The 26060-nt window shown below is 51.2% G+C and overlaps 1 protein-coding gene across 1 annotated transcript in view; it reads left to right on the top strand.

Annotated features, from left to right (window-relative positions):
- The window catches only part of MARCO (macrophage receptor with collagenous structure), a 33302-nt gene extending 9221 nt beyond the window's left edge, over window positions 1-24081 (top strand). The window contains exons 2-14 of the mRNA XM_058548608.1: window positions 1853-1954; window positions 2808-3029; window positions 5252-5296; window positions 7815-7922; window positions 11269-11367; window positions 11474-11509; window positions 11997-12095; window positions 12183-12245; window positions 20186-20230; window positions 21202-21300; window positions 21829-21873; window positions 22425-22601; window positions 23797-24081. Coding sequence (XP_058404591.1) covers window positions 1853-1954; window positions 2808-3029; window positions 5252-5296; window positions 7815-7922; window positions 11269-11367; window positions 11474-11509; window positions 11997-12095; window positions 12183-12245; window positions 20186-20230; window positions 21202-21300; window positions 21829-21873; window positions 22425-22601; window positions 23797-23927 — 1271 coding nt within the window. The 3' untranslated portion in view covers window positions 23928-24081. The remainder of the gene's footprint in view (window positions 1-1852; window positions 1955-2807; window positions 3030-5251; window positions 5297-7814; window positions 7923-11268; window positions 11368-11473; window positions 11510-11996; window positions 12096-12182; window positions 12246-20185; window positions 20231-21201; window positions 21301-21828; window positions 21874-22424; window positions 22602-23796) is intronic.
- The last annotated feature ends 1979 nt before the right edge of the window (window positions 24082-26060 follow it).

The following is a 26060-nucleotide window of genomic DNA, read 5'->3' as shown; positions in this document are numbered from 1 at the left end:
TTTTATATTGGTTGAGTTTTGGTAATTTGTGATTTTTGAGGAATTGACCCATTCTTCTAAGTTGTGAGCATAAAGTTAGTAAAGTATGTCCTTATTTTTTTTAATGGCTGCAGGATCTGTGGTAATATCCCATTTCATTCCTGATATTGGTGATTTCTGTCTTTTTTCTTTTTATCTTTGTCAGTCTTGCTACGCCTTATCAATTTTATTCAAAGAACCAGCATTTTGTTTTATTAGTTTTCTCTTTTGTATTCCTATTTTAAATCTTATTGATTTCTGCTCTGATCTTTATTATTTCTTTTTTTCCTGGTTGCTTGGGGTTTATTTTGCTCTTCTTTTTTAGTTTCTTGAGGTAGGAACTTAGTTTATTGGTTTGAGACCTTTCCTTATTTGTAATGTAGGCATTTAATGCTCTAAATTTCCCTCTCAGTGTTGCTTTAGCTGAGTCCTATAATTTGATATGTTGCATTCTTTCATTCAGTTCTTTTTTTTAAAAAATTTTTCTTTGAGATTTTTCTCTATGATCTATGCATTATTTAGAAGTTTTTTTTTTTTTAATTTTCAAGTGTTTAGAGATTTTCCTGTTGTCCGTCTATCATTGATTTCTATTTGGATGCCATTGTCAGAGAACATACTCTATATGATTTCATTTTTTTACATTTTGTTGAGGTTTGTTTTATGACCCAGGATATAGTCTATCTTGGTGAATACTCCACATGAGGTGAGCTCAGGCCTTGGAGTTAGATGGAACAGGGGTCGTGTGCCCGCTGCATCAGCTTACCTTCTCTGAAGTGCAGGTGCCTCCTCTATAGAAAGGGGCTCACACCTCCCTTGCGAGATTGCTGCAAGGACCAGAGATGACGTTGGTCACTGCCTGGAGCAGGGTGGGTGCTCAGTCAATGTCAGTGAGGGAACCACAGGGCTTTCTGCAGGTCGGGCCCCTGCCTTCGGACGCTCCTAAACAGAGCGACAGCCAGCATGGGAAAGACTGAAGCTGGAGCCACCGCAGCTCTTTGTAATGCCCCGGACTGGAAACGGCTGGTCAGGAGGGAAGTATTCCCATGAACTGTGGTTGTTGTCTTTAAGGAATATTAGGCAGCTATTAAAATGAATAGTTAAATCTTTACAAAGAAAACTAGAGGAATGTCCATGGAAAATCATTCATTGCAGAGAGCAATGTGCTGTATTATATGTAAAATGATATCATCTGTGTAAAATGAAAAGAAGAAGACAAGTCTATCTAGGAGTATATGGGTTTGTAAGTTTCTGAGAGCAAGGGGGCTAGGAGGAAGGCCACGGCTCAGAATGCTAACACAGCTTACCTCAGCGGGTTAGGACCTCAGGGGTGGAAGTCTCCTGAGGTCCCCAATTACAAGATTATTAACCCTTGTAATGCTGTCTGCATTGTTCAATAAATTATGTTAAGCACATTTTACTTTTATAATTATAAAATTTAAAGAAAAAGAAAACAAAGGCTGGGACGTGAATTCCACATCTGCATTTTATTGCCTAATAGGTAGTTGAGAGCCCCCTGTGGCCAGGCACCGGTGGGGGCTTCGACAGTGAACAAGGCTGGCATCACACCTGGTTTAAAGACAGTACTCTTCCAGCTGGCGCTATGTGGCACGAGGGTTTGTTGGCCCAGCCGCACAAATGAGTGACCAACAATGGCACTTCTTGCCTTGTAGCAATGGGGGATTAGGAGGAAGAGTTAGGGGTTGTGGACCTTTGTGTCTTTTTCCTCAACCTCACAGGGAACCCTCTGCTCACACAAAGGGGATTCGAGCACCGGTTGGAGTCCCCTGCTCTCTGCCCTCTGCAGCAGCCGCCTTTTTCCCGGGTTGTGTTTCAGATCCAAAGCCCAAGAAGAAAAATGGGACAAGCTGTTTCCTGGCCATGGTGGTCGTCTACCTAGTTCTGCTCACCGTGGGTGCCGGGTTGCTGGCGCTGAAGGGTAAGGCAGTCTTGGTCATGTCCGGTGCCTCCTGGGGTGACTGAACATGGCCCTGTCTAACACAGGGCTCAGGTTGAGTGGAGAGCCCTGGGGCCACTGCTGCCCACCTCTGGGGGACAGTTCTCAGTCCCTGAGTAGCCACAGCGATGGGGGTGGGGGGGGAAGCAGAGAGAGGAGTGTGTGTTGTGTCTGTGTATGTGAGAGAGAGAGAGAGAGAGAGAGAGAGAGAATGCACATGTGAGCCTGTGTGTGTCTAAGGCAGTGAAATATGCAATGACTTCACTTAGGTATGCCGTGTGCATCTTACATCAAGAATTCCCAACCTCTGGGTGGGAAGGAGCTTTGTTGATCAGTGTTCATTTTAACATAATTTTACTTTCTATGTGTTCCCAGTCCAAATGTTAAGGTCATGAAGCAATTCCATCAGCAGACACTGAAGTCACTCAAGAGTGTTGTGTGCCCGGTTGTCATAAACACGTCACATGCATATTAAGGTCACACAGGATTGGGTCAGACCAGCATACTAGTTGTCGTGCATTTATGCCCAGAGCATGCACAAAGCTCCTAACTGCACAGGTTGAGTTTGATCGTGGATTCAGTGGGTACATCTCTAGGCCAGGCAGGAATGTCATATGGACATGTAACATCATGACTGAGTGCGGAGTGCACACGTGCAAGATGCAGACAAAGCTCTGTGCTGGCGCTGGGTCCTCACAGCACGTGAAATGTGTGTTTACGTATTCAGGACCTACAGAGGTGATGCACATATGACACAACAATGTCAAGGATATGCTCCAATGCCTCAGGCTTTAATGAGGTCCCTAAAAGAACGCTGTGGGGGTGGGGTGTCCAGTTCAGAATCTGCAGGAGCGGCTCTGGGCCCTGGAGATGCACTTCACCAATGAAACGCTGGCCACCGAGGACAGCCCATCCCTCTTTTCCTTCCATTCGGCGCCAGCCCCGCAACTGTCTGTGGGTGCAGGGAGGCTGCAAGCCCTGCAGGCCCAGGTCACCCAGCTCCAGACCGGGCAGGAGCTCCTGCTGCAACAGATGGACAACCTCACTCTGAGCCCAGGTTTGGCCCCCTCCCCTCTGGCCTGGGACTCCTCAGAGGGGGATGGGAAAGGAGGAGCTGCTGGGTCACGGGCAAGGAGGTCTTTGGGCCTGAATCTCCTTCCCTGGCAAAGGGGGCTTTGAGAACCCTGGACTGGTATGGGATGGTAGTGGCCAAGACGGGGGGTGAGAGCTCTATGGGGTGCGTGTCAAGTTACAGGCCCCAGGAGTGGCTGCAGACAGGTCTCTGGGAGACAGTGGGGTCAGGAACCAAGGACCCTGTCCAAGTAGGGCGTGACCTGCAAGGGCCAGGGACTGGAGCAACCAGCCCAAGGCCAGGTCTGAATGACAAAGCCTTCAGACCGATCCAGAATGTTTAGAAGGGCAGGTAAGATGCAGAGCCTGGGGTGATTCCCAGGACCACTCCCATGCAACCAACAATATTGGCCCAAGGCTGAGGAGAGAGAAATGGTGGGCACCAAGCCTGTCCAGATGGTGCAGGGGCCTTGGAGGGGAGAGGACAGCTGGACCTACTGGGGGTGGCTTAGAAGGAAGGGCTGCAGGCAGGAGAAAATGGAGCCAAACGTGGAAACAACAGGGGTCCCCCTTACCTCAGTCCCCTCTGGGCCTTGCTGCTGGGCCAAGTGAGACTACACCGGCCACCTTTTCAGGCTGTTCCAGAACAGGAAGGGCTAATTTGGGCAAAACCAACTCCTAGGTGTGACCTGACTGTTGCAGGGTTTACACTGTTACGTGGAGCTCCAATTCCTCGGTCTGGCCCCTGTGTACGGGGCAGGCTGAGGCTCAAGAAGATGGTCTCATGACTGGGGTCCTGCGTCCATGGAAGCACGTGCGGGACATGGGGTCCAGGAGGGAAAACCCCTCCAAGATGCTGCGGTCTCCCCAGTGAGCACAGATGCAGGCCAAGTCAGCATGCCAGGAGAGGCGACAGCTGTGGCAGGCAGGCAGAGTCCAGGCTCGGATGTTCGGACACAGGGGGTGTCTCTCTCTCCCTTGAGAGGTGAAGGGGCTCGTTTAGGTCAACACGAGGTGCCCTTCCTTTAACTTGAGGTTCTTTCTCAGCTGGTTTGGCTCCGTAGTCTTCTAACAATGTGGGGTGCGCTCCGGGGGTCTCAACTCACTTTCCACATTTCTGCGGCTCCCAGGAAGCCCCAGGTGTTTGGGCCCTGTCGTCCAACCCCCACATCTGCCCGAAACCTCTGCTCCTCACCCCGGAGGGCTCAGCCTTCCGACACCAGGCTGGGAGCTCTCGGTGCATGCCCCCACAGCTCAGCTTACAACCCGCTCTCCTTCCCTTGCAGAGCTGTTCCAGATCAAAGGTGAACAAGGTGCTCCAGGTAGGTTCATTTCCACTCTGACCCGCCCTGCCCTCTCCCCACAACCTTCCCCCATGGCCTCCTTGGCCTGTGCCTTGCTGGGCCTCAACACCTGACCCCAGCTTACCTTCCACTGGTCCCCACTGCCTCCCCACAAACTTGCTGGTCTTCCATTGGGTCTCCTCTCTGTCCCCTGACCATGCTTGACCCCCAGCTTCTGGGCCTTTATCCTGCTCCTTGCCTGAAATAGGAAATGCCTCCCCCCTCCCACCCCTCCCATGCAAGTCCAGGCCAAGCGCATCTCCCACAGCCAGCCTCTCCCCCAGGCCTCCAGCTGCAAGCACAGCTCTCCTCTGTCTCCCATAAGCGCTCTTTTCAGGTGCCTTTTACCCAACACTTAGCAATTGTCACCCCATCCGGCTGTGATCATTTCCAGCGGTGCATGGCTCATCTCTCCTAGAGGACCACAATGACTTGGGGAGGGTGTATAACGTAGTGGGTCCTGAGTTAGACTTCAGATGCTGAGCCCCATCCTGCCCCAGGGAGCCAGGCCACCACAGCAGAGCTGGGACAGCCTGGACAGCCTGTGGTGGGAGGGAACCATGCTGATGGGCACAGGATCCTAGGGGCTCGCCCTGGAAAGCCCCTCCGAGGGGCCTGGACCCATCTGGTCAAGGAGTGGGGCACTTCTCCAGAAATGCCTGGGGCAGAAGCCTCTGGGCTTGATCGACCAGGAAGAGGGACAGCTCTGGTTGATAGGGAGCCTGCCATGGCCGCTGGCTGTGAAGGGGGACAAGGAGGCCATGGGACACTATGGAGCCACAGATGCCAGCCTCTGTCTCCTGGCCCCTTAATCTTCTTTCCCCTCCTGGTCTGGACTACATTCTGAATTTGTTTTCCTTTCCAGGCCCACCAGGCCCCCGAGGTCCTCCAGGAACCAAGGGAGAGGCAGGTGAGTAGGGGCTAGTGTGTGCACATGCAGCAGGCTTCTCAGAGATAGTGCGGAGGGCTGCCGACGCAGCCCCACTCCAGAGTCTAAGCACCCAGGGGGTTCTGTGTGTGAGGGAGCCCAGCCCCGTGCGAGACCCTGGATGGGCTGGGGATGCTAGGAAGTCCCCTGCATCACGGGGAGTGCATCTAGGCGGGGCCGGAGCGTGTGGATGCTCCAATCTCTCCGGTGCTCAGGAGTCCAAGCCTGTGAGCATCACTTGAGAGAGTCAAGCTCATTGGTCCAGCAGGGACTCTAGAGTCTGACACCATGGACTAGCTCTGTGACCTTGGGAACGTTCCCTTACCTTTCCAAGCTTCAGTTTCTTTATCTGTAAAATGGGGATGAGAGTACTTCAGAGGGTCTCTGAGGGATAACACATAATGATTAAAAGCCCATGTTAGTTTCTGCCTTTTAGGCTGTAGCCTAAAACTGCCCAGCCATCTTACAAATGGCCATGGCACGGCTGGGTCAGAGAATGTGGGGCGCTCAGCTGCCCCGCCAGGGTTGGGGCGAGGAGACCCAAACCAGATCCCCTCAGCTGTCACAGTCCGCTCCACGCTCCACCTAGACTCTCCCACCTCCCAATCCCCAGAGGGGCTGAGGCTGCTGAGACATAAAGATGCAAAGACAATAAGATGTTACTAGAGAAAGAGCAGAATGACAGGATTTATAAGGAAGCGGGGAGTAAAAAACCTCAAGTCTCTAAGCCTCCAGGCCACTGAGGCAGAAAGAAAACACCACCAGTTACAGAAGGGAGACTTGTGAGGAGGGAAAATCTTTTTCGAGGAACTAATTTTTGGAAGGAATTTAATAGAAAGGATCCCAAAGAGTCTATTGTTCTAAGTCTCCAGCAGGAGTTTTTCCAAGGGAGTTTTTGCAGGGAGGATGTGCAAACGATAGGAGGAGAGTTTATGCTGAGTGAGGGACAGGCACAGGCACTTGCACACTCACCCACGTGTGCACACACACTTATGTACATACTGTCACACATGCACTCACACGTGCACATACACTCACACGCACTCACACTCAGCCTGTGGAGCTCAGGGCAGGGCCGGGTCACCCGGAAGGTGGTGGGTCTCCCTCCCCCCTCTCTTCTCCCGGAGAGAAAGGGAATGGGCAGGGCTCCCGGGACTCACCAGATAGCCCCACGCAGGCCTGCCTGAAAGGACAAGCCAGAAACCCGAGTTGCTCCATCGTTCCTTCGAGAAGGGACGAGGCTGGAGTGTCCCCCTCTTCAGGACTCTGCTGGCATTCACATCACATGCCCTGACGGAGGACTCAGCATGTCTGTGCAATCTCATTAAAACCGGGCCACCGTTTCTCCAACCCAGACCCCGCCTGGAACCGCACACATCACGCAGATCAAAGAAGAAGGCTGCCGTGCTTCCACAGGGAGTGCGGAGTCAGAGCCCCTCTGTGCCCTCCAACCCAGCCCCGGGAATAGTCATGTAATTCAGAAACTCCCTTAAGCCCTCTCTCTCCACCCTCCCCACCTGTCTCTCTTCCCCCTCCCCTCCTTTCTCACTCTCCCTCCTGGACCCCTCAATTGCCCTTCACACTTTCACTATCTTTCTCCTGCCTCTCCACCTCCACGGAGCCCTCCCTGACTTCCTCCCACCTCCAGGACACCCTGCACCTCCAGTCTGTACTCCACACCCTAGCCTGTGATCCCTGTGCCCTGCAGGAAGGAACTATTGTTTCTCAATTCCATTTTCTCCCGGGCACTGGAGCATAATTATGCACCTGCTAAGGACCAGGCGGTCATTACCAGCCCCATCTTACAGATGAGAAAACTGAGGCACAGAATGCTGAAGTGACTTTGCCGAAGTCATCCAGCCTGTTGAGTGACAGAGCTACGACTCCAACTACCTTGCCTTAGTCTAAAACCTTCCTTCCACCACCACCTGGGGTACATTCCCAGGTGCTATGCCACCCTTTGAGAATAGAGCAAACATTGCCTGGAATCGCTGGGGACTCCACAGTGTGTGTGCATGAGTGTGCATGCGTGCCTCTGTGTGTGTGAGAGAGAGAGAGAGAGAGATCTTCTGCAGGCACCTTGCCCCAGTCCAGGGTCTAGAATGTTGGCAGATGGCAGAGCCCAGACCACAGTGACTCAGCTCTCCTTTCCTTCTTCACAGGCCTTGAAGGACCCAAGGGCACTCCAGGGAAGCAAGGCGCTGCTGGTAACTTGTGCTTCCTCTGCTTGGGCTCAGTGAGGCCTTGGCCCAGGCAATGAGCCAGTCACCCCGAGCATCCCCTCCCACACCCAGCCTCAGGGGTTAACACCTCTCACAGTCCTCTTCTCTTGAGTCTTCTGGTACCTCATCCAGACCTCTTGAGAGAGGAGCTAACACATCCCCCAGACTTCCTCTGGGGACCCCTTTCCCCTCTCCCCAGAATGCCCCTGTCCCATTGCCTGGGAACCTGTCCCCAGGAGGATGGCAGGAGCCCACTTCAATGGCCATTCCCTTCGCAGGCACCCCAGGACCCCAGGGAGAGAAGGGCAGCAAAGGGGATGGAGGTCTCGTTGGCCCTAAAGGGGAAAGAGGAGACAAGGGAGACAAAGGAGACCTAGGCCTCCCAGGTAAGGGCTGTGTTGGGGGTCGATGCTTGCCGGGAGCCTGAGGGGCTGCGCCCCGCCTCTGTGCATCATGTCTATGCAGTGCTCGTGAGGGCAGGGCTGTGCTCTGCTCACGGGCTTCCCGGGAGCACTGATGCAGTCCCTTCTGTCCAGAGAGCAGAGGACAGGAACATGCAAGCTAAGAGCTACGTGAGGGGGGAACAGTTTCATGCCAGGCACAACTTGTGACAAGTGGAGACACAGGCAGTGCTAGGAGCTCAGAGGAGAGGAAGATGAGGGACAGAAGGGGGCTGTGGTGGGCCTGGGGAAGGAACGGAGACTGGCTGGCAGTGAGGGCTAAGGGCTAAATTCCAGAAGGGGGACTTCAGGCACCTAGAATCCCCCCATGATGGCAGGTGCTGTCTTTAGAGCAGAGCTTCTCAAGCTAGGGGCTGTGGATAAGAACCATACGGGGTGCTTGTTCCAAATGCAGGCCAGGCCCAACGGTCTATATTTCAAAGGCCCTGGATGATTCTGACCCTGGAGATCTGGGGGGCACGCTCTGAGAGGCACTGCCCTAGGGTCTCTGGCCAAGACTGAGCACCTTCCTGCTCCTGTCTCGTGGCCTCTTGTGGCCCTGGGGTGGCTCTGGGTGCAGAACGGAGAATGAGGGCTGCGGAGCTGGTGGGCTTGGTTGCCATCCCTGCTTTGCATCTGTTCACCTGTGACACTGGGCACATGACTTAACCTGCTGAAATTTAATTTCTTCATTTCAGAAAAATAAAAGTAATTAAATTAAACGAATGATAATTAAATTATACATACCCTGCAGGACAGTTATAAGGGTTGGAGAGCATGTTTTTAAACTCTGCCACATGGTAGGCACTAAATAAGTGATAACCGTTAGTAGTAGTAGTATTAGAAATCCTGTAAAGTAGAAAGGAAAGGACTTCAGTTCCAAGATCAGACAGATCTGGGTTCTAACGTGGCTCACTAGCTGTGTGACCCTGGGCAAATTACTAAAACTCTCTGAGACTCAATTTGCTCACCTATAAAAAAGGGGATAATAATAGCAACTTTCAATGAGGATCAGTTACAACAGGAATCTGAGACATACAAGATGTGTGATACTGTACCTGCCAATAGGAATTATTTACATGATAAGAAACTGAGGTTCTTGCCTTCAGGAAGACAGCCCTTTGCAGGGACGTGTCAGCCATCCTCAGATATTAGAAAGGCACTTGTGGAAGAGAAAATAAACTTGCTCTAGGTGGCTCCCAGCAGAAGAATGAGGACCAATGGGCAAATGATTCAGGAGAACCAATTATACTGAGGTAAGGGAGGAGGAACGGGTTAGGACTTGGGGCTACCCCAGGATGAAAGGGGCCGAAACTTGTGGGTCTTAGGGGCTAGCCTGCTACTGGGGAGGGAAAGAGTGCTGCAGAATTCTCTTTGGTGGGACTGAAGGGGAATCCTTGCACCAGGCAAATGGTAAGACAGATGACCTCTGAGGATGGTTCCAAAGGTAGCCTTCTGCAGTTCTCTTTGCGATGGGAAAGAGAGGCCCAGACTTTCTCGAGGTGGCCCTGCCAGCCCTACAGAAGGGATGACAGCCAGACCTTTGCTCTCCAGTCCTTTCTCGTGGAGTTTCCCATCCCATACTCACCCACTGCCACATTTGAGGCCATCAAGCCCACATCCTGACTCAGGCCTGGAAATGCTGTGGCCAATAGGGGAAACCCAGCAGCTTCAGTTCCTCAGAAATTAGGGCTCCAATCTACCCCTCCTCTTCCCAAATTTCCTCTCCCAAGACCACAAGATCTCTTTTACCCACTGCTTGCCCAATCTGCTGCCCATGGACGGGGCTAGCAACTAAGTGAGACCTGCCCAGTGGTACTGAGGTTTTCTGCTTTTGTCCCAACAGATGGGTAGGGCCATAGTGGTGAAGCTCTGGGGGACACACTCCACCTTTAGCTATGATGGCTAAAGTTGGCTCCAGACTCTGGTCCTTCCACTGATTCTGCTCTGCTTCCTAAGGTCGCCCCCTTTGATGGAGACCACTCTCGAGAAACCTCAGTCACAAAATTGCCATAATGTGATGGTCCTGGCTGGCCCAGAGCTTTAGGGCACCAAAAAATTCTTCTAGGGAAATAATTCCTAGTCCCTTCTAACAAGTGCCACTCAGCCCTTCTGCCGAAGTGGACACTCTGAATGACCAAGAACTGCCATCTGTGCTGTTTCTCCCAAGCCTGTTGTAACCAACTCAACTGTCACCAAGTTCTCTATGGTTGTTCTGTCTTCCACGAAGGAATAATCATTCTTTAAGTATCCAAACCATCTCAAAGAATCCAGTTCCCAAGCCTTCCCCCTAATGTCACTCAAAGCTTAGACCCAGAAAGGTTTGCTTCTTTCCCTCCTCTTCAAACTGTTTTGTCTCCTTTCCTAACTCACTAGAGAGAAGGCTGGCATCCTTCTGAGTCCTCTCCGGCTCTGATATCATGAAAGTAATGGCATGGAGCCTTTTAACCAAATTCCATCCCAACAAGCCAGCCCCAGGGCTTGAGGGAGTTGCTCCAGATGGGACTTGGCTGGTGGTGGGACTTCACCGGCTTCCTGAATACCACCTAAGCCAGCGGGTTGCTGATGAGCAGGCCCTGCATGGTGCAGCTGGCGGGGCCTGTACAGCCTGCTCCCAAACCAAACTCACAGTTTGGGAAGAAGTTGCCTAGCCCTGCCCTGTGAGGAGCGTCCCTCAATTGCTATGCACTGAGCAGTGGCAGAATGGAGGAGGGAGGACCGAGAAGAGGACAGGCTGGGACAAGCCTTGAATGCTGATGACAAGTGGAAAATTTGAAACCTTGGGCACCAGGAAAGCCCATAGCTTAGCCACTGGCAGGAGAATGAGCTGCTGCAATGTTTTTCTTTCCACCAATGCCTCACAGTTTCTATTCTCAGCATTTGGGATCTGTCTTCTGGAATATTCAGATTTCAGTTTGGGAAGCTTGAAAAAATGATTCCAAAAATGCAAACACTAAAATGAGCCAGGCACCGCTGGTTGAGCCTGGGCTGCAGTCCCTCCGAAGGGGACCAGGGTGCTGACCAGGGCCCTGAGATCCCGGCTTCCAGGCCTTCCACTGCCCATCAGCCAGGCAATGTCACCCCGTCCATTTTTCATGAGCTTACGTCTTGTCTCTGGGGCAAGGTGGTGTGCTGCTTGATGGCAGCTATCGTATCTTCCACTTCTGGATGCCAAAGAAGAGGTCAAGGAGTTTGAGTTTGGAATTTGAGTGGGACGGGAAGTGTCAGGGTGGACCTGGCGCCCACGGTTTGCCCTTCTCCCATGGCTGACAGCAACTCCTTGGTTTTTCAGGAAGCAAAGGAGACATGGGCGTGAAAGGAGACAGGGGGCTCATGGGACCCCCCGGAGCCCAGGGAAGTAAAGGTGACTTGGGGAAGCCGGGCACCCCAGGTAAGAGACTGCACGGTCAGGTCCATTGGCCTGTAGGTATTCCCTTTTTTTTTCCAGCAGTCTGAGCTAGAGGGAAACAAATCCCTAAAGTCCTTCTTCCTTTTAGGTGTGGCTGGAATTCCTGGAATCAAAGGAGATCAAGGTAAGAATTGTGGGAATCTGGGCATCATTCCAGCTCCCACTGTCCCTGGGCAAAGTCCAGTTCAGAACCTGACTCCACTATCTTTTATTTCATTGTAGTATTAACCCAGAGCATCTGGGGTTTCTTAAGCCCGCAGAGCAGAGTGTGCAGGACAGGCTTAACTGGTTTCTTCTTTAGAGCTTCACCCAACTCTGCCATCCAGGGGTGTAGAGCTGGACATTCACAACCCAGAGTTCCTAGGAAGTCCACAAGCCCCAGACTGCAGCAGTGAAGGGAAGTAATTAACAAATTACTGAGACTGTAATTTTCCTCCCACTAATAAGGCTACTTCCTGGCTTCTAAAGAGAGATGTTTAAAGCTCCCAGGGAACATATAAGATGTTAGGAGATGCATGCCTCACTGCTGAGAACAGGGGTATGTTGAGGGGGTGGGCAGCCAGGCCCTCTGCCAACCTCCCCCAGCTTGCAGTCATTGTCTTAACTTTCAGGACAACCTGGAGTGATGGGTCCTCCAGGCCCTCCGGGCGTGGCGGGATCCCCAGGCGCCAAGGGTGAGCCTGGCAGCACCGGCTCCACTGGGCCAGCAGGTGAGGTCCTCAGTCCTGTGGTGGGCATGGGGAGTGGTGTCTGAAGATCCACCTAGCCTTATGCCCTCCATGGCATCTGTTGTCCAGGACCACCAGGGACAGCCGGGATCCCAGGAGCCCAAGGCATGAAAGGAAGCAAGGGAGACACAGGTAACAGAGGGTGTGGGCAGGTTGGTGAGTGGGACTGCTGGGTGTCAGAGATGGACAGGGGACAAGAGAGCCTCCCAGCAGGCCCACCAGAAGGAGGCAGAGGGTCTCCTGTGCTCTGCCTCTGAGGCACTCTGATTAAAGGGGACAGTTTCCTCTGCCAGGACCCTTTGAGCCCAAGGCCCTTGGGCTGCCCTTTCTCTGCGCAGAGTCCCTGAAAGGCCTTGAATGCCATGACCAAACCTCCAACATCAAAGAGGAGAGCTGGACACCTGCCCCGCATTGTCTCCTGATCTGCCTTCCAGCTGTGTGCATAGTTTCCACTCTCTCCTGCTGACCTGCAGTGGGGCCGCAAGGGTCAGGGCTCTGGATTCGGGCAGGGGTGTCAAGAAACCCCTTCTTGCATGTTCTCCCAGGGATGCTCAGGCTGGGAGGAGTGACCCACAGTAACTGAACTCACAGAGACTAGTTTATAAACCATTATGTCAACTTAGTCCAGGTTATAAACCATTGTGCCAACTTAGTTTAGGTTAAAAACCATCATACCAGTGTGGTCTACTTTATAAACCACTATGACTAGTAAGTGGTTTATAGTCACTAAGTAAGTCTAGGCACCTACAATGATCTAAAAAGTCTGGGCCCCCATAATGCATGAGACCTGGTTCCTGCCCTCGAACACAGAGGTTGGTGCAGGAGACAGGCAGACAGACTTTTGCCAGACTGTGTCAGGCACCCTCTGACGTGGGCATTTCTCACATGCCATTTAGAAAGCAGGCGCAGGCCAGGAGGTGGTGTGGCAGTGCAGGGTTGTGAGAAAGGGCTGTGTAGCTCCCTAGGGTTCTACGGACAGTCTGCCACAGCCCCCTCTCTGCCAGAGCAGAAGGCCATGCTTGAGTTAGACAACCTGGATGCCCTCCCCCAGGGCTGTGTAGAGACCCACACCAGGGGCAGGTCCTCTCAGTTTTCATTGATCAAGCGGTTGACTGATTGAATGATTGATTCCTTAAACAAACATGACTTAACTCTGTTAAATGCTTCAGGTTCACAGTGGCCCCGGCCTGGTGGGGGTGGAGAAAGGCAGACCAGTGCAGGGGTGATGTAAGAGCTCGAGCTGAGTCTTGGAGGACAAGTGGAGCTTGGCCACATGGAGGAGGGGAAGGGAAGTCTAGAGAGAGAGAAGAGAGCAGGCGAAATCACAGAGGAGTGAGGCAGGGCTCTGTAGGTTGGTGTCCCTGGTGTCTAGTGTTGTGATGTGGGGGAGGGTCAGGAGCTCTGGCCAGAGGGGTAGGTGGGGCCACCTCCTGGTAGGCTTTGGACTCTGGGCCTTTTACCCTTGGGGTTTTCCTAAAGATTATTGTGAGCCGTCGCATGGGCAGCTCCTACACCCGCTGTCCTTCCCATCCAGCCAGCCTTGGAGCTGATTTCTTTTTCATGGATTGTGTGTCAGTGTGGGAAGGGCTCTGCTACCTGATGCCATGTAGATGCCACCTGAAGGTCACCAGCAAGGTCTTGCCTTCCAGAAAGGCTCCGCCTGGGAGTGGTGGTCAGGTGTGCTTGACCTGTTGGCTGCCTCTTTCTGATCTTATGCTTCCATATTCCCTGGTCCCAGATTTCAGGGTGTCTGACTTTGGGCCCTGAGGCTGTCTCGCCCCTGAGTTTTCTGCTTGCCTTCATGACGATGAGGGCTTTCCTCTCTCAGTTATAAACGAGGAGTCTCCCTACCCCTCCACCCGCCCCTCATTGCCAGACTAATGGTTCTTGACTAAACAAGAATATTGAAGGTAAAACTTGATTTTACCCACAAGGGCACTGTGCCCACTCCCCAGGCCCCCAGCTTGTCTCCCACTGTCTGAGGATAGGGAATCTTGCCCTGCACTCTGCATCCTGGGAGGGTTTGCATAATAAGAGCAGCTCCCAACAATGGACGTTTTCACGACAACTCAATGGGATAAGCGCTCTTGTTGGTGCTGTTTCACAGATAGAGATGCAGCCAGGGCTGGAATCCAGGCCCGGCCAACCCACAGCTCGAGGGCCTATCCGTTACAATCTATCACGCCATCTTCTTCCCCAGGCAGCCTAAAAGTGCCCCTTACCCCTATCAGGGCACTCTGAGGAGCAACACCTTCTCCCTCCATCCCAGTCCAGGAAGGATCAGAGCAGAAGCTACAGCAGCTTCTTCTACTCATAGAAGGAAACATGAAGCTCTCAGGCCCTGTGATGGCTTTTTGTTATTTACCCAAGATCCTGCCCCCATTTTAGCACAGACACTTTTGGCCCACAGTCTGGGAATCATTTTAGCTCCGCCATCGAGTCCCCGTGTATTTGTCGAGCACCTTTACAGGGATCTCCATCAATCAGGCCTAGGGATAAATGCTAACCAGGCCAATTCTAGGAGTTATTCCTTAATTTCAGCTGCCCAAGTAAACATGGTGAATTATGTTTTCAATTTTGGGCATGTGATAGTTACAACTTACATAAAATGGCAGAGGTTTCCCACACAAATCCAAATGCTTGTCTTGATCAAGTAGCTGATGGTCCACATGGACATCTCAGACGGGAATTCCCATGGGACCGTGATCTGGCTGACTGTAGGCAGGTCTAGACATCATCCTGAAGTCATAGGTTAATGAACTTTTGGAGAGATTAGATTTCTAAAGTGGGAGAAGGAAGGGTAGGTGGTGAGTGGGAGACAGACCTTTTCATCATAGAAGATAATGCGTACTTTTCAATGTCAGGGTGTTGGTATTCCCCAAGCTAGAGGTACCGTGGTGTTGGTCCAGTTTTGATTATATCAAGCCAGCTTTTCAAACTGATATATTTCCCATTTTGTAAATAAAATCATTAATCTCTCAAGAGAATATCTAGCTGTACTGGATGAAAATAGAGAAATTACAGTGCATTGGCTTGGCCTGGGTAACAGCTAGATCTCATTATTGTGCATTAACCATAAAAAAGTAAGAGGTCTGTTTATTATTAACGATGCCTCTGGGCCGGACACTGTGCTTACAACTTTTCTCCCATGATCTTAGTTCATCCACCCACACACCTGAGTTTCATCATCCCTACCTTACAGCTGAGGAAGCAAAGATTTCCAGCACATAAACCTTTTCCTCAGAGTCTCACAGTTAATATATGCTGAATCTGGGAGTTAGTCCCACAGCCTGACTCCAAAGTTGTGCTTTTCCAGATTTTGTTGTATAGAATAACAGAGCGTAGGACTCAAAAGAAATCAGAATCACCCACACCTTGCGCCCCACAGTGGATGGGTAAATCTTGACCTGGTCACCAAGTCTTCCTGCTGTCATGAACGGTCGCTAACCACACTCCAACCCATTCTGGTGGGATGTTTCCCCTTGTTCACACCTCTTGAGAGAGAAGAGCCATCGAAGATTAAAGATGGTGAAGAGGAAACTCCTTCCATTCTATTGGGAAGATAAACTGCATAGTTTATTAAGTAGGGCATTATCATTCAGCACAACTTTCTCTAAAGGAAATTTCCTTCACCCTTCACAAAACAGGGTTTTATCAAACCCCCAAAACTTAGTGTTTTCTAAAAACCACTTATTTTAGCTCTAAATCCTTTAGCCATTTTGAAAAGTAAAGTTTGTTTGGACATGAGGAAGGGCTCACTTCCACTTCCAATCATGGCGTTTCTCTTTCTACCATTTCCACCTGATGAAGTGATGTTAGAAGCAGCCGGCACATTTAAGATCCAAAACACCAATCTGATCAGAAATTCTGCATCTTAACAGCCTTCATATCTAAAAATAACAAGAATCTGAATTTTCTATGTCCTTTTATTTTCCTCTTAGGCAAAGCCAAAGCACAAATCACTTGAACTCTATTTTCTCATCTGTATTTTAAGACTTTTTAAAGATAAGCAACAAAGAATGATCCGTAATCGCAATTAAGCCCTATATCGTGAATATAATTTCTCAGTTAATTCCATTCCTCATGTCTAAGTACTGAGTTATTCTAAAAATTTGTTAAATTCTATCAAATCATGTTACTAAATTGTCACTTATAAAACTTTTCCTGTTTTCCTCTAACTTTCTTAGACACATCTGCAGAAGTCTGCATACATCCCAGTTTCGGATACCCTACCCACCATCTTACATCTTGCCGCACAGCTCAATTTGTCAGTTAGTAAATTAATCCTAAGTTTGCCAGGTTGCAGTTAGCCTGTAAGTCAGGATGGTATTTAAGGAAGTTTCCTAAGGTACTGGAAATTTCCACATTAAATCAGAGTTAGCAGACCTGCACCTCAACTTGGACTTGCCACTGACTAGCTAGGTGACAGTGGGTCGGGACTTAACCTCCCTGGGTCTCAGTTTCCTATTTTGTGGAGTGTGAGGAGCAGCCTAGAATAATATCCAGCTCCCTGCCAGCTTGGCAGCACTGGCCTAAAATAGGCAATTTCCCCTTGGAGCAGAAACATTCTAAGATTTTAGGCAGAACACCAAACAATAGGAAGGCATGTGCTTTCTAAATAAACTATTTTCTTGAGAGAAAATCATTTCTCTAAATAAACACAATGCAAATAAATATTTTAGGCCCTCTCAGCTTGAGAAGTTTGTGATACCCAGGGAAAGCCAGCTTGCTTGTGGTGAAGAGGAAAACCCCAGCATTCGTTCACTGTCTGCGCTTGCTTTACAACATGCACTTCTAGATCCTATTTTCAGCCATTTCTCCCTCTCCCTGATCCAGTCAGGATGCTGCCTTGATTTATAGTAATTACCGGCCCCTCCATCGATTAGTCAATGCACAGCCACTCAGCAAGCACCCTCTTAGAGTTCGGTGAGGCTTGGAGAGAAATCACACAAAACTCAATTCCAATTTCCTCCTCCTGAAAAGGGGAGTTATAAAGACAAAACCGACATCCATCATACACATATCAGAGGGCGTTTTATCAAGAGCTGTCAGGTTTTGGGAGAGCTTAGATGGGGAAGGGGCTGTGAGTTCCTCAGAGACACAAAGGCTGCCCAGAGGATGCCAGCTGGGAGCTGGTGCCTGAAGATTGAGTGCAGTGTGTTTAGGGCAGTGCTACTCAAAATGTGGTCCCTGGACCAGCAGCAGCAGCATCACCTGGGAACTTGTTAGTGATGCAGAGTCTCAGGTCCCCATCCCAGATCCACTGAATCAGCAGCTCTGGGGTGGAGTCTAGCAAGTTGTTTTCTAACAAGCCCTGTGCAGCTGATTCTGATGCACACTCCGGTTTGACTACTCAAGGTGGGCTGGGAGTGTCTTTGGAATGCGGTAGACAGCCCGAGTGAAACTCCAGGCCTCCAGGGAGGCGTGAGCTGGAAGGCTGGTAGGCAGCTACAGGGTTCAGGAGGAGGCTGAAACTGGGTTTCAACCCCAGCTTCACCATTCACTCCCTGTGTGACCCTGGATAAATCGCCTATCATCTCTGAGTGTGGACTTCCCCTCTCGTAAAGAAGGAAACGGCACTAGTTTGCAGGGCAGCTGAGAGATGGGACGAGGCCATGTACGTAAAGCCCTTGACATGGTGCCTGGCACAGTGCAGGCAGCAGCAGATGCCCAGGAAGCAAGGAGCTGGGAAGGGAGGGTCTGGCCATGGTGCCATACACGCAGTGAACAGGGGCTTCCCTGTGGTTCCTGTCTTGTACAGGGTGTTTGCCATTCCATGCTTTGGAGGACAGCTGGAGAGGGGCACCTCTTTGCAGGGGGCAATATGGAGAGGTCACAGTTCCTGGGGTCCCTGAACCTTCTAAGGATAGCCACTGAGGTAGAGATTTCCGCAATATGGCGCCCTCTAGGATGCAAACAGAAAGGGCCAAGAGTCTAGATATGGACTGTTTTTCTGTTTAATAACAAGCAAAGACGTATTTCTGAATGTGGCTTCTCTCCCTGATCTTGACATAGGCGATTCAGATGCAGGTGAGCAGAGAGGAAACGTCTGCCATCTCTGCTGGGCGACCCCAGGTCAACAACAAACATTTACAGGGGCTTGCTGGGCAGCAAGGCCGGTGCTCACGCTGGGGCTTGGGCCTCAGTGTCCGAGATGCCTCTCTCCTGGAGGGGAGACAGACACGTGCGAACAGGGTCCATTGGGTCCTTGTGGTACCATTTATTGAGCACTGACATAGACGGCCTCATTTCAGTCTCACAACAGTCCTCTGAGGCAGCGAGGAGGCTCGGAGGAGGAGAGTGAAGCTCAGGGAGAGGGGCACCTTGCTCGAGGTCACAGAGGCAGAAATAAGCCCAGGCGGCTGACTCTGGACCGCTTTGCCGCCTTGGGAGGAAGGGCACCATCCATGAGTGAGGCCAGAGAGGCCTTCACAGTCAGCAACATCTGACATCTTAGTGGGTTTTAGCAGCTTGATCCAAGTTCTCCAGGGGACCACGGTGGGGAGGCATTCTAAACAAAGGGACCAGCATGCCCACAAATGGCCTGGGGTGAGCTGGGGCCTGTCTGCCAGGGTCTGACTCTAGGGTACCTTCAGCTCTTAAAAGAAGCTCTCTGAGCCTCAGTCCTGTCCCTTTCCCTGAAATGAGGGGCTGAATTAGTCATCCTCTCAGATCCTTCCAACGCTTCCCTGCTTCTTTTGGTGCTGAGGCCTGCAGGAGCAGCTCCTAGCTCCTCGGCCCTCTGACCCTCTTCCCCAGGCAGTGCTTGGCCTCAGAAAGGCTGCCAGGAGCCAGGACTTCCCTTGCTCATTATTCCAAGAAGGGGCCCTGAAGAGGCTGCCAGGCCCCTCGCCTGCCCTCCATTGATCAGCACACAGTAGGTGCTCAGGAAAGTCAGGAATTGAAGTGGGAGGCAGGAACTCCCTCAGATAGGAACGTTCCCAGGAATTGGCAAGGAGGGGAGTCGGGTTCCCTGTGGTTTCTGGTGGTCAGCAGGGGTGGTCTTTGGTCAAGGCTGGGCTTGCGCCATGGGAGGGACACCAGGCAAGGGCATGGCGATGAGCACAGCCACTCATAAGAGCCGTTCGAATTCCTGTTGTTACCCTCTAGTAACTGTTACTGCACAGTCAGTAATGAGCTTCATTTCCCCAAGTTTGTGTAACTTGGAGAGTCCCATTTCTCTGAAATGAAATCAATATTGGCACTTAAAATCGAGAGACCATGATGTTGCTAAACCAACAAATAATCATCCCACACAGTGACCCAGCATAGTGCTGGGAACAGTGGGCCTCCCTGAACGTTCTCTGAGTAAAGGGGTGAATGGAGGGAGGGAGGGCGGGAGGGAGGAGGGAAGAGAGGAAGGAGGGAGGGAGGAGAGAAAGAAGGAAGGAAACAAGGGAGGAAGAAAGGAGAGAGGAAGGAGGGACAGAAGGAAGGAGGGAAGAAAGGAAGGAAGGAAGGAAGGACAAAAGGGGGAAGGGAGAGAGGCTCTCTCACATCAGAACCACAGACAGGGTCATCACCAACGATTGCAGTGATTATTTTTCCATTTTTTGGACCTGAGATCCTTTAGCCACACGAATCTTTGGCCACACTGGGGGCCACAATGAAATAAACCAACAGATGCTATGGAACATCTACTACGAGTGAGGACCCCCCAAAGCTCCTGGTGGCACTGAGCCCCCTCCACAGTCTTTTGTAAATAAAGATAACTTTATTGTCAAAATCTCTCTCAATTCTTTTCCAATAAAATGCAACAGGAAGGAACGGGATTGGATTTAGACTCCCCATCAGGTTTTCCCTGAACAGAGAAGGCCAGCGGTGGGTCTGGGGTCTGCCTATCCAACCCAGACTTTCACCAGATACATTTCTATTTTGCCGCACACACCGTCCCCATTTATCTGCAGTCTGTCTCCTTTTATGGTCTGCGAAAGAGGCTTTAAACAACCAGGGAGAACCGATGTATCTTTCCATCTGCATTAATCAGACAAAAGGTAGAGGTTGTCTAAGATTAAAAGTGTCTAATATCTAAGTTTTATTATCTTCTCCCCTTTTTTGTCTTTTGATCTTAGGACTTCAAGGACAGAAAGGAACAAAAGGAGAATCAGGAGTTCCAGGTAAAGGGCCGGCTTCATTTTAATTTCTCAGAATGATGACTGGAAAGGCGCGTGCTCGGAGGGCGGGTCCTGTTGACTTTGAGCGCTCCGCTGTGCCCTTCCTGCAGTGTCCCGGGCCCAGGCCGGGTTGAGGCTAAGACTCCAGGCTCTGTCACTTACGCCTCAGATTCTTCCCCAGCAAAACCTGGGGAATGACAGGACGTCAGTGACCTGAGGCATGAAGGGAGAGGGGCGGGAGCTGCAGGGGGTGGGGGGGCAGGTAAGAAGTGTCGGGAGAGCTGGGGGTCAGGTGGTGGCTTCAGCCACGAGCTGTGCATCTTTCCTCTCCAACCCCCAGGTGGGTTGCAATGTCTCTATCTGCTTCCGCACACCTGCTTTGGTTCATCTCGACCTTCCTTTTGGCCCCTCGAGGCCCTCCTCTCCTCCTGCTCTTCTCACTAGACTCTTATCATCCTCCTCGTCTACTAAGCCCTTGGGCTGGTTACTGAGATCGGCACCTTCCACACAGCTTCCCTAGCCTTCCCAACACCCGACCCTGAGGAACGCTGAAACACAACTTCTCAGACCAATTTCTTGAGCAGTCTTTCTTCCTCATCAGCTGGATATTCTATTCCTAATTTATTAAATAGGAATAGGAGAAATGGAGGCCTAGAAACATCCTAGCAAATTCTCCCAGGATGGCTAGAACTTCCACACGATTATAGTCTGGTGAGGACCAACAACCTCTGGAATCCCGTCAGCTGTTTTCACCCGCATGTTCTCAACCAGCATTCACATAGGAGTCAAGAGAGCAGAGCAGCACCCACCCCCACCCCCTACTTGGACCAAAGACACAGGCTGAGCATCCAGACAGCCCATTCCTGGGGGAGACCTGGGAGTTAATGATTACTCACTCATTAGACACCAAGGCCCTTGGTCCCCTTGGGAAGCAGAGCAGAGCACCTGATGGAGGCGGTCTCTCTCCTCTCCAGGATTTGCAGGCCTGAAGGGAGAAAAGGGAAGCCCAGGTCTGGCAGGCCTCAAGGGTGCACCTGGACCAGGTGGCCAAAAGGGAGACACAGGAGCGAAAGGTAAGGCCTCTGTTTCTGATTTGTGCCTTCTAAGAAGAGGCCCTGTTGTAAGGAGTTTGGGAGTTTTCCGGACCAGAAGGGCAGAGGTTTATTGGTTCAGTGGACAAGTTCTGTGCTGGGACTGCCCTCAGTGCTGAGCACACAGGAGAGAATGGGCCACGGCCGGGCATTCAGAGAGGCAGACTGATGGACATGTGCCTGCACCGTGCCCAGCCATGCCCCCGGCCGCTCCAGTTCCTGTGACTGACCAGATCTTTCCACGAAGGAGATGCTCCCACTCCGTGTCTCTCATGTCCCTCACTAATCTAGCTTAAATCCTTCCTGCTGTAGCTTAGGCCTATTTCTTCTTGCTCAACCGTTGGTGCCCGTGGCACATCCAGTCCCCATGACGCCAGGTCACTGGCAAAGCTGGAGGAGAGAATTTGACCTCCTCCCCACCCCTCCCCCCTCGTCTCCACTGCTGGCAAAGGAGGGCGAGGGGACCCTGGTTTGGTCTACTGCAAACTGTGGTTTTTCTCCTCGTGACAGGATCTCCTGGGCTACAAGGAGCAAAGGGAGAAAAAGGTCAAAAAGGTAATTGCTATTTCTATTCTCTTTAATTTGTGCTTTAGAGTCATTTCTGTACTTGAAAATTGTATGTGTGGTGGGGGGAGAGGCCTTTGTTCTCAGAGAAATTCCTCATTTTGGGGAAAAGCTAATGGGCTCGTCTCTTGAATAAGCCTGCCCATGGCATACAGCCAGAGTGCAGCCATTTTCCTTCCTTCCTCCCTCCTTCTCTCCCTTTCGTTCCTCCCTCCCTGCCTCTCTTCTTTCCTTCCTTCCTTTTTTCTCTTCTCTTCCTTTTTTTCTCTCCACAACACAAGACGTGGGTGGCTGGATTTGCAGGACCAGCCACAGAGGCACCTGCTCCGAGGGCGTCATGCCTGCAGGCCCAGGTGCACGGAAGCTGCTTGCCAGGTTGTGTTGGTGCCACAATGTGAGATCTTCTCAGCTCTGGTGAGAGCCAAGCAGGGGGTTTCTGTTCCCTAACTGTAGAACTTCCAAAAATGAAAAGGCAGAGCTTGCCTTCGCACAAAGCCCTGGGCTGCCGTCCTCACCTCTCCCACACGTGTGCTCTCACCCAGGAGAGGCCCAGTTAAATGTGAGGATTGTTGGCTCTGTGAACCGAGGCCGGGCTGAAATTTACTATAACGGTGCCTGGGGAACAATTTGCGATGATGACTGGGATAATTCGGATGCCACTGTCTTCTGCCGCATGCTGGGTTACTCCTCGGGAACGGCCGTTAACAATGTGGGAGCTGGTAAGTGAGTCCTCAACCAGGAGCCTCTTTCCTTGAGGTGCTAACATGGGCTTTCTCTCCCTGGTGGGGTGTTGGCACCTTTTGGTTCCAAGTGACTCAGCATGGTTTGGGTTAAAAGAAAAGGATTGATTCAAGCCACTGAAAAGTTCTGCAGCTCAGGACCCAGGATTACATCCTTCCAGTTTGGCAGTCCCAGGAGAAAGATGACCTCTCTCCCCCAACAGTGACAGCAAAGGCTTGCTTGGGGCTCTGGCTGGCCTGGCTGGGGTCAGTGTCGGTCCAGCCCTGAAGGCAGAATGCCACCTGGCTGCGGGCATTCGTGGGGCATACCTCTCCGAAGGACAACTGAGGCACTGGTGCTGGAAGGAGAGAAAAGACGCAGGGCAGGCAGACAAACACGGGGGTGCAGTGCAGCTGTCTGAAGGCTAAAGGCCCGGACTGCCCACACTGTTGTCATCTGTAAGGAGAAGGTGTGAAGGGAAGAGAAACCAAATCAGAGCAGGGACTCCCTAAAACCAGTTTTGGAAAGACGTCCTGGGGTGCTAGAGACTTAGCCCACGTCTTTCAGTTCTGCTGAACCTTCTGGTTCAAACTTCCAACAAAGCAGTTGAGTCCCCAGGCTGAGACCATTTCTTTGGCCATAAGAGCTGACCTGGCAGGGACCCTAGGCCAGTTCCTCCTGCTGCCACCCCCAAATGTCCACTCCCCTTACTCCACCACAAAGTGCACATGTACTTTTTAATCTAAGTCCAGTTGGATTGTAAAACACCTTTAAAATACACATTTTCCTTGTATAGATTAAGGCTCTATAGATTGTCACACTAGTAGAAATTACTGTAATCAAATAATCCAACTGTTTTCCTCTGGGATCTTGATCTGAAGTCACTTACGTTAGAAGGAAGGGAGTTTGAGGGAGGTGTGAATGCGCTGGTTAAAAAGGCATTTGAGGAAGAGACAAATGCTGGGCGGCCCCTAGGAGGGATTTCAAATAGTGCATGGATTAAGTATTAAATACTCGGATGAGACTTTTGTCAAAGGGTAGAAAGCAGAATGGAGGCAGAGTCATTATAAGAGAGTAGACCAGTAGTCAGCACCTTGGGCCTGTCTACCCCAAATGGAAGCCCCCAGGACAAACTGGTGCTCTGCTTTGACCCTAATGCTACTCCCCCCTTCCTCCTTGCTTTCTCTGTATCAGGCACTGGGACCATCTGGCTGGATGATGTCGCATGCCGAGGGACAGAGCAGACCCTTTGGAGCTGCAACAAGAGTAACTGGGGCACTCACAACTGTAACCACAACGAGGACGCTGGCGTGAGCTGCCGCTGACCCCCGCAGCCCCTTCACCGCTCTGCTCCCGAGGCGTCTGCAGCCTAGAAGCTCAACCCCCCGGGGAAGGCCAGCGATCTCGGAGGAGTTCCCTGGGAGCGGCTGAGCAGCATCTGGGGTGGGGTCACCAATAAAGCTCAAAGTGCTACCTGGCAAGGTCATTGTCTGTGGCGGAAATCGCTAGTTCATACCTCCCATCCCTTATTGATGTGCCCACTCAATGCACACAACACTTCATGGAGTCCCCACCTGCCCCTGCACACAGGGACAGGGAGTCTCAGCTTATAGCCAGGGGGAGGGGAGAGGTTGAGGGGGGTCTAAATGTGATGCAGAAAGTGAAGACCACCCGTAGTCAAATTTAGTCACGACCATCCCTTCAGTCATTCAGATATAGCACCTCTCACAGCGAGTTCTCCGTTCAGTGTTGGAGCTGTTTGCCAGCAAGTGAAGAGGTTGGCCCGCGATTGGCACCACGTTGCATGATAAATAGGAATTGTACCTTTAAGCATGAAAATTAGTTCTCATTAGGATGTGAGCTCCCTAAATGCAGACTTTTGTCTGTTTTATTCACTCCTGTAGGGGTTCAGTAAATATTTATTGAATGAACGACTGAATTAAACCAAGAAGGTACAGCAGCTCACCCTCTCTGAGGAACTTGGCTTCTCGCTCCCTTCTCAGTCTTCCCTGGAATATACTCTCTAAGTGTGATCACGTGCTCTCTCTCTTTCCCTCTCTCTCCAGGTGTTACAAGTGTCAGAGCTGCAGGACAGAAGGGCTCTGGCTCTCGGCAGGGTAGGGGGCATGGGAGGAGGGCTGGCTGTTTTAATTTGGCAATTAAAATTTAATTTTAATAATGATGCACCTTTTTCTGGTATGTTGGGATCAGGGAGTGTTAGGTCAGGGAGGAAAGAAGACATTTTAAGCCATATCAGGCATTGTGGGATATAATATTTTGCAAATGTGTAACTAATGTGTCTTATCAGCGCCCCTTATCTCTCAAATTCTGTTGCCTGTTCCTTATGTCCCAAGAAGTATTTTTGCCTAAGGGAAAGAAAGGGCAGGAGCTGCCTGAAACAAAGATGTCATCTCTCCCATCTGAATCTCGAAGCTGACTTCCTGAACCTCTTTAGAAACATAGGAGCCATGAAAATAGAGTTGAAAGCAGAAACAATCTCCTAATTTTTTCCATTTAGCTTATCAAAAGCCAAGCCTGGCTGACTTGATCATAGCGTTTTAGGTAAGAGAAGTCTGAGCAGAGCAAAGAGGACGGTCATATGACGAGACTCCCCCTGCCTCCTCCCGGTGGATGGTGGGAAAAGGAGACGAGGAGACAGAAGTAGAGGGGAGGGTCCTCCCTGGCCGTCTCAGGCCCAGCTCCCCCATCTTCATTTCCTGTCCTAGGATGTGCCTCCTCCAAGAATGATGGACTGTGGGACTGGTTCCTGCCTGGATCCCTTCCGCCATCCTTAGGGATGTGTCAGCACGCGTGCTTTCTCTCTCTCTCTCTTTCTCTCTCTCTCTCTCTCTCTGTCTCTCTCTCTCTCACACACACACATTCTCACACATACTCTCTCTCATGTACGTACACACACAGACACATACACACACATATGTCTTTCCATAGGAACAAACAACAGCTTACAGGCACAGAATAGTCAAAATCCTTGCAGAGAATGGACCATACGCCACCCTACTCCCACCCCCTCCTCACCACCACCATAGCAAGGAAGCTTGGAGACAGGGCTGTGGCTCAGCCACACCCAACACTTCCCTTCTATGGCTTTGGTTTTTATCTCTCAGCTGTTGACTCCCCAACCTACACTTCGAGTGCAGACCTCTCACCTGAGCTCTAGTCATAGGTATCTGTCTATCAATTGCCTCTGCCCGGGTACCTCCAAGGCCAGGCAGCTAAAGCCTGACTCATCATCTGCCCCTCCTGTTCCTCATCTCAGCCAATGGCTCCCTCCATCCAGTGCCCAAGACAGAAACTGAGTGTCAGATGCCATGCCTCCATGTCACTTACCCTTCACCCACATTCTACCTCCCAAATATCTCTCCAGTCCATCCAATTCTCTCCATCTCTGCCACCACAATGGTCCAGGCCACAGCACCAATGGCCTGGATGCTTGGAAC

Source organism: Diceros bicornis, chromosome 10, assembly GCF_020826845.1.
Source record: "Diceros bicornis minor isolate mBicDic1 chromosome 10, mDicBic1.mat.cur, whole genome shotgun sequence".
Classification (NCBI taxonomy): Eukaryota; Metazoa; Chordata; class Mammalia; order Perissodactyla; family Rhinocerotidae; genus Diceros; species Diceros bicornis.
Note: the sequence above shows the minus strand (reverse complement) of the source record. Positions and strands in the feature narration are given on the sequence as shown.